Source organism: Mobula birostris, chromosome 5, assembly GCF_030028105.1.
Source record: "Mobula birostris isolate sMobBir1 chromosome 5, sMobBir1.hap1, whole genome shotgun sequence".
NCBI classification, from domain to species: domain Eukaryota; kingdom Metazoa; phylum Chordata; class Chondrichthyes; order Myliobatiformes; family Myliobatidae; genus Mobula; species Mobula birostris.
Genome location: NC_092374.1, coordinates 177799935 through 177808293, shown reverse-complemented (window position 1 = coordinate 177808293; position 8359 = coordinate 177799935). Strand labels below are relative to the sequence as shown.

Genomic DNA, 8359 nt, shown 5'->3' with positions numbered 1-8359 from the left:
TTAAGTCTGGTTGATTACTAATGAGTTACCGATTTCCATCTCTGTGTTTATTGCTACAATTTGTAATAGAGCTGTAACTTGAAGCTCTGAAAAAGTAAATACGCTGAAGCTCTAAGATGCTTCAATTGAAACGTTGTGTAAAGTATAATTTAACCAACTGATGGGTTAGCTATATTTCCACATTACACTAACATAATTTCAAAGTATATTAAATTTATATGCAAGAAGATTCCAGCTGCATCGGAAGAAAGGCAAGGCGCGTAAGACCATTTCAGTTACTACGTGCTACTCTACTTAGAAGGGAGCATGCCTCTTAGCATGACTTCAAAAGATCTTTGTGAAAATACAGCATTATCCGTTACCTGACTCATACTAATCAGGTGCGGTCTCATGAAAACATTTCAGAAACTTTCTGTCAATGTTGCTTGTCATCTGTCCTGTTAGTTTGTACTTAAGTATTTGAATTAAATAATATACGTCGTTTAGATGCTGTGCAAAAGTGAATCGCAATATCCACTCTATATAAAAATAGAACACAGAGCAAGATAGCAGAGTACAGGCGCTTCAACCTTCGTTGTTATGTCTAAATTTTAAGTTCCTAGCCACTCAGCCCGACGATTTCCTTTAATCGATTTTGCCAATCTAAAATCACCGTATACCTTCCACCACTGTCATAAAAGTATGCCCTCTTGTATTATCTATTGCTGCAATTGTAAAAGACGTTGTTTACCTAATATGTGCATCTTACCATCTTATTCACCTTTATTCAGTTGCCTCTCACCCTTTTTGCTCCAAAAAAAAGCAACAGGTTGCTGACCCTTACCACAAAAGACATGATCTATAGGCAGTGGCCTGATAAAACAAGTCTGTACCCTCTCTAAATTTTGCACTTCTTTCCGGTAATGAGACGACCAGAGTTGAACACAACAGTTCAATTTTTTTAAGGCATCCGTTAGTCTTGCGAGACCTGTTTGTTCCATCAATGAAAATTTTGATCAACTGCAAATGTTCATTTCCACACATAAGTGTTTGTATCATTAGTCTTGGCTGGACTATTTCCATATTGTAGCAAGTAAGGCTTCTGGATATACCAGTCAAATTCTTCCCCATTGAGACCCTTTCCACGAAAGGAGTCGCAATCACATTGAGAATTTAAACATTATACACGATATAACCCTGTCGCCTCTACACCTTTCAAGTATCTTTCTGCACCCAGCCGATGGTCTCTATGTCTCACAAGAAGTTATCATTTAGATATCATATATCGAAACATATTGAGCAATGGGTAATAGGCCGCAAATCCTGATATGTTTTCTCTGGGGCAGACACGGCGTTCATGTAATAAATAATCTGACTTAGCCTTGGACAGGTGAGAAATGGGGGAAGTTGTGCGAGAGAAATGGATTTGCTCTTCAAATTTTTAATGAAAAGAAGCTTTGATCTAATAGGCACGGATACCAGACCAGTGTAGTTCAGGAAAAGTACGGACGAGGTAGGATTGTCCTTCGTCAGAGTTCAAGCAGTGACAATCGTGAAGGCAATATTTCGTTGAGAAACAAATAAACCAGAGTTCCTGATCAGAGAATCCAATGCAGGTGCAACATGGTGTGAGCAGAATTATCTGCTGCTTAATGTGAAAAAGGCTAAGGAGCTGGTGGTAGACCTGAGGAGAGCTAAGGTATCGGTGATCCCTGTTTCCATCCAGGGGGTCAGTGTGGACGTGGTGGAGGATTACAAATACCTGTGGATACGAATTGACAATAAACTGGACTGGTCAAAAAACACTGCGGCTGTCTACAGGAAGGGTCGGAACCGACTCTATTTCCTGAGGGACTGAGGTCCTTTAACATCTGCCGAATGATGCTGAGAAAGTTCTATGAGTCTGTGGTGGCCAGTGCTATTATGTTTGCTGTTGTGTGCTGGGGCAGCAGGCTGAGTGTAGCAGACACCAACAGAATCAACAAACTCATTCGTAAGGCCTGTGATGTTGTTGGGATGGAACTAGACTCTCTGACGGTGGTGTCTGAAAAGAGGATGCTGTCTAAGTTGCATCCCATCTTGGTCAATGCCTCCCATCCAATACATAATGTACTGGGTGGGCACAGGAGTACATTCAGCCAGAGACTCAGTCCACCGAGATGCAGCACAGAGCATCATAGGAAGTCATTCCTGCCTGTGGCCATCAAACTTTACAACTCCTCCCTTGGAGGGTCAGTCACCTTGAGCCGATAGGCTGGTCCTGGAGTTATTTCATAATTTACTGGCATAATTTACATATTACTATTTAACTATTTATGGTTCTATTACTATTTATTATTTATGGTGCAACTATTTATTTATTATTTATGGGGAAAACCAGTTTCCCCCGGGCTCAATAAAATATGACTATGACTATAACATATCAGTGGTGGCAGGTGAAAAAGTTTGGAAGCAGGTCACTTTGGTCCATCTAAATGTGCAACATGTAAAGCGCCGGATAAATTGCCCGGGAGTGTCCGGAGACAGCATTTTGCTTGTCGTGCTAAGTGACATGCCTTTTTTTATTGCAAGGGGCGCTCAGCGATACTTTTACTTTCGTCAACTTTAACTAATTAACCAACAAAGAACATTGATATGATATTTAAAATATCTTCGATTCTACTATAAATGGAACCAACATTTTAAATGCCTGTAGGATATTTTTAAAAAACACTTAATGTCCTGAACTCTTGCATCAAAAATACCCTCTGCAGAGCTTCGACTTCCTCAGTGATCGATTAAACCGATTATGCATCTGAGCTGAACAGTGCCTTGCAGCATTCTCTTCACTGACACCACACCGCGTGTATCATTCAGATTTATTTCATCTCCAAATCCTCACACGTTTTACGTTGTTCCACGTTATCTGTAATTGAAAATCCAGTACTTGTACTTTCTATTCTATCGAATGGACCGTTATACACTTAAAACCTCATCATTTTCAGAGACGCCACCTGATCTGTTGACTATTTTTGACTTTTTTTCTCTGTTGCTCCAATATCACAGTTCTTAAATTTTGCTTTTTTGAACAAATATACGCGGGATATAAGTGTAGTAAAGCGACTATACAGAAGTTATTGCTCAGCTGAATACTTGAGAGATATCACCGAAAGATGACATAGAATTGAGCAACCCCGCGCCCATCACTAGTAGTGCACAGTTTACCCCATTGAGTTGACGTTAAAAATTCGCCTTTGAAATCGAAACAGCATTTAAACAAATCACTGCGAAATGTCGCAATCCCCTATCTGTTCATGCAAATGTGATTAAAAGATTCTATTTCAGATTTCCCTGTGTTAAATTCATAAAGTTCATCTATGTCGACCGCTGTGTCTGTGAAACCACTCGCTGGCATTATGAAGCCCAGAAAACTGCAGCTCGGATTCAGATGCAGCAACGGAACTACAACTTTTCATATTTTTGCCACGAGTATTCCGTGGAGAAATAGGTGTAACCACTTCACTTTGCAGTACTAAAAATTGTTTTTAAAAACACCGTGACTAATATGAACCCACAGGAGGATAGGCATGGGTATTAATGTGATCCGAGTCGGGCTGCTTGCTCAAACTCCACTCGGACTGACAGTTTGTTGTCAGTACTGCGGCTTTTCAAGCATGGGACGTGCTCCAATTCTGTATGTCAATGAAATGATTTATCCGATTCTGGCGGCGTTTGGTATCCCCGGTAAGTCTTAATTAGACTAATGTCTTTTTGATCAGTTCCAACAATTCTTTGCGATGGTGATTTCTTTCTCTTTCTTCTAGCAGCAACGTGAATTGCAATTAATAATGCAAGAATATTCAAAATCCATTACGGGAACGTGACAATACACAACTAAACTGACAGGAAACAAATTTGAAGGTAATTTACATAGATGCCGAAGTTTGGGTAACTATAGGTGGAATTAAATGGAATTTTAAAAAGCATTGAAAAGGAGGAATTAATATTGGTCATTGTGAAATGAGTAATGAATATTAATGTAATTAAATTAGTTTGATAATGGCGATACTATATTGAAAGAATGGGGATCTGATATCAGCAGCGTCGGGGGAAATGATGGAGATAGTTAAAGATAAAGAGGGATTTTTCAATAACAGAGAGAAAACTACTATGTATCAGGCATATATTCGTTGCAGAGGTGGGGACGGGATGATCAGGGAGGTGGTTGCTGCCATACGAGACTGAAGAACACGAAAATGATGGGGCCAGCTGTGGGAGTTAGAGGGAATCTTACCCTGAACCGATAAGATTAATGGACACTTAGAACATTGCACGATCGTTTTTGAATTGAATCAATACGAAATATTTCTTACTAATGCTCTAATTGTGATAACTGAAACATATTCCAAAACACAATCAAACGGTATATATGGAAGTTGTTTCAGGACTAGGATCGCTTATGGAGTCTTTGAAGTTCATCATCAACTTTGTTGGAAACTAATGATCCTGAAACATGAAAACATTGCATGGATGCTGCCTTGCTTGATGCGTTTTTCCAGGACGTACCAGTCACGTTTTTGTAGGGAACAGAATTATCTTTAATGTTACAGAAAGAACAATTTGAATCATAAATTCATATTTCCAAGTATGAAATCCTTATATAATCCGTTGAACTGAGCACGACTCTGCTAATAGAACCGGTAGGCCAGTGTGATGGAGGGGCTGAGCTCTTTGAATTCTATTTAATCATTATCTGTCTAAATAATGTGGTATGTCTCCATCACTGCCAACAGAATATCCAGCCTTAATGTATATGGTACTTCTGTCTACACATTAATTTCCTGTGTCTTTCTGTATTGAACAGTAGGTCTGCTCACCGCAACGATTCTGTACCGGGGAAAGTGTGGTCTGACTGGAGGAATGACGCGTTACATGATGGCGATGACGATCTCCGACCTGTTCGTTCTCATACTCCACGTGTTACTGCAAAAGATCTACACTTGCTATCACCCTCATTCCTTCCTGACCCGCAGCACAGTGTGTCCATCTGATATTTACCTGCGAATCGTTACGTTGGATTATTCCGTCTGGTTAACCGTTTCTTTTACCTTTGACCGCTTTGTCAGCATTTCCTGTCCGAAACTGAGACTCAGATATTGTACGGAGAGGACGGCCGTCGTGGTTGTTGTGTTGTTATGCGTGCTGAGCTGCTTAAAATACATCCCTTTTCACTTCATGTACGAGCCACGCTACGTTATGGATAACGTGAACTATGGGTGTCAGCCTATAGTCGCGTATTTCACCTACATTTGGTGGGTGGTTTACTCCTGGATTTGTAGCAGCTCTCTGTCCTTAATTCCATTCGTACTGATCGTAGTCCTGAACGGGCTGACGGTCCGGAACATTGTAGTGTTCAGTAGGGTTCGACGGCGCCTGAAGGGACATGATGGAAATGACAGTGAGATGGAGAGTCGGCGTAAGTCCATCATCTTACTCTTCACCGTGTCCGGTACTTACATACTGATGTGGACAACGCAAACTGTAACCTTCATCTGCACTCGAGTCACAGTCAATTTCTCGGACAAGGATCTCACAAGCCCCTCTTTCATCGCCAATGAGGTAGGGGTCTTACTGATGCTCTTCAGCTCCTGCGCAAACACGTGGATCTATGGAATGACCCAGAGCAAGTTCAGGCAGGAGGTGAAGAACACGCTTACTTGCTTAAATCTTGTTTGTTGCTGATCCGATGCCACGGACGTGGCAGTGGAGCTTGAACCGGAGGACGAATATGACGTTGTCGTTCGCATAAATGCTTCACAAGTTGCCGCCAGTCTGCGCTTTTCGTCGTAGCACAGACCATGAATTGAAGAGGATTCTTCGTGGAAACAGATCTTACACGTTTTGGACCTTCTTCCTCTTTGTTATTCAACACCTGAAAGCATTATTTCGTTATTGGTGTTTTATATGTTGCAATAAATTAAAAGATAGGTGCCGTGCACCTTTCTTTTCTAAACCTGTTCGCGATGAATCTGACATGTCTGCAATTGGCTCATCGCATTTAACTGGATTGTCCCAATCTTCGATGTGTCTATTACAAGACTAAATCGGTTATTTCTTTACCCACCTTATAATAATCTCAGCACTTCTTGAGAAATTCACCCCTGTTTCCAGGTGCTCCCATTCACATTGAATCTTCGTGGCTTGGATCATTTGCCAGAAAAACAGCGTAGTAATCTTCACTTGCACGTTGAAGAAAGAAATGATAATCAAGGTTTTTTTTTATCCGGAACACATTACAGAGTCTCCCCCTTATTGCACCAGATGTTACTGCCGTCAGATCGCATGTTTATATTAATAAATTCGCCGATTACAATTACTATACCCATCTTCGGGATTGCTGCAAACATTTACTTCAATATCCTTCACACTAATTACAGGCCTAAATAATAGTCTTTGCTGGGATCACTCATGCATTGTGTTCTGCCTAGATCGACAGATTCATTCCCTTACTGACTCAGAACCTCCTCTCCCTGCAGCACTGGAATATTCCCCACAATTAGCACTGCAATGTGAACTTCTAACTTACACCATCCCACCATAGTAAACATACTCTCCATATCCACCCGATCAAGGCCTTTCAGCATTCGATAGTTTCCAGTGAAGACACCTCTCATTCTGCTGAACTGCAGTGAATACAGGAACAGTGCCACTATTAGCTCTTCATATGACAAGCAACTCAAGCCAGGCATCATTTTCCTGAGCATCCTTTGAACCGTCTCTAGTGTCTGCACATCCTTCCTAAGATAAAGGCGAAAGGTACTCACAGTGAGACTAGTGGTTCACCACTAGTCATCAGCAGCCAATCAGAAAAGGACCCCTTGATTCCCACTCAGAAAATGTTCCCTTTATTCCCTCCTGCCATTCAGTCACTACCTTTATCCACGCTGTTATCTTTCCTGTAATAAAATTGGCTCTTAACTTCTTAAACGCACTCATATGTGCCACTTTGTGAAGTGTCTTCTGAAAATAGAAGTACACACCATCAGGCAATCCTCCTTTGTCTATCCTGGTTGTTACTTTTTTTTCAAAATATTCCCACAAGTTTGTCAGGCAAGAGTTTCCAGTCAGTCAACAATGCTGACTATGGTCAAATTTATTGTGTGTCTCTAGGTACCCCGAAACTATATCCTTAACATTCAACTCCACCATGTTCTGCACAGCTGAGGGCAGACCAATTGGTTTGCAATTAACTTTCTTCTGTCTCTTTCCCGTCTTAGAGTGTGGGGAGACATTTACAATCTTTCACTCTTCCGGTACCATTGAGGAATCTAGTTATTATTGAAAGATTATTACTGATGCCTCCTCAATCTCTTCTGCAAACGCTTTCAGAACCCTGCGATGTACACCTATGGTCCTGGTGACCTATCTACATTCTGACCTTTCAAGTTCCCTGTCACCTTCTCCCGAGTAATGGCAGCTTCACACTCTGTTTACCCGTGACACTCTATAACGTTGACCAATCTGCTCGTTTCTTCCACCCCCATTACTAGCCCTCGAGCACCATTTTCAAGTGGCCAGATATATCCCCTCGCCTCTCTTTTACATTCTATTTTTCTGAAGGAGCGTTTGATATCCTTTGTCGTAGTATTATCTCGCTTAATTTCGTTTTCCATTTTTTCTTCTTAATGCCTTTTTACTTTCTCTTTGTTGTTTTTTAAAAACCTTTCCAATCCTCTAACTTCCCATGAACATTTTCTTTATTTTATGCCATCTCTTTGGTTTATATGTTGGCTTTGACTGCTCTTGCTAGTGAGCATTGTGTCACATTGCCTTTAACGGTCTTCTTTCTCTTTGCGGTGTACACATCCTGTGCCTTCCGAATTGCATCCAGAAATTCCAACCATTATTGCTCAGCTGTAATCACTGTCATTGTCCATTTGGAACTAATTTTGGCCACCCCCTCTCTCATACCTCCGTGATTCTATTTATTCCACCGTAAATCTGATACGTCCTTCTGAGATTTAAGTGTGAATTCGATTAAGGATCACTTGCCCTAAAGGTTCTTTTACCGTAAACTCTTTAATAAATTCTGGTCCATTGCACAACACTCAATCCAGAATCGGGAATCCCCTGCTGGGCTCAACCTGAAGGTTCTCTAAAAGACATCTCCTAGGTCTAGAAATTCCTCCCTTGGGATTCAACAGCAGCCTGATTTTATCTGCATATTGAAGGTATTGTCATCAACCTTCCGTTATTTCGGTTTAACCCTCCATCCTCGGTATGTGCACCATGTTTTTAAGCACACTGGAGGCATCTTAGATGGGGCTTTACGGTAGCACTCTGAAGCAAATCATTACAGACAATTCATTTCTTACTAACCATACTTTCTTCAAACTTACGA

General features: G+C 41.0%; 1 protein-coding gene across 1 annotated transcript; it reads left to right on the top strand.

Moving 5' to 3' along the window:
• The first annotated feature begins 3545 nt into the window (after positions 1-3545).
• On the top strand, positions 3546-5700 carry LOC140198426 (probable G-protein coupled receptor 139). Its single transcript, XM_072259516.1, has 2 exons — positions 3546-3702; positions 4823-5700. Exons 1-2 carry the CDS (start codon positions 3546-3548, stop codon positions 5698-5700), a joined length of 1035 nt encoding a protein of 344 aa, XP_072115617.1.
• The last annotated feature ends 2659 nt before the right edge of the window (positions 5701-8359 follow it).

What these genes read in the sequence shown, in the direction of transcription:
- LOC140198426 (XM_072259516.1), top strand. Translation starts at nt 3,546, where the DNA reads ATGGGTATTAATGTGATCCGAGTCGGGCTGCTTGCTCAAACTCCACTC. An exon ending in GGCGGCGTTTGGTATCCCCG is followed by an intron (nt 3,703 to 4,822) that starts GTAAGTCTTAAT and finishes TGTATTGAACAG; the next exon opens with TAGGTCTGCTCACCGCAACG.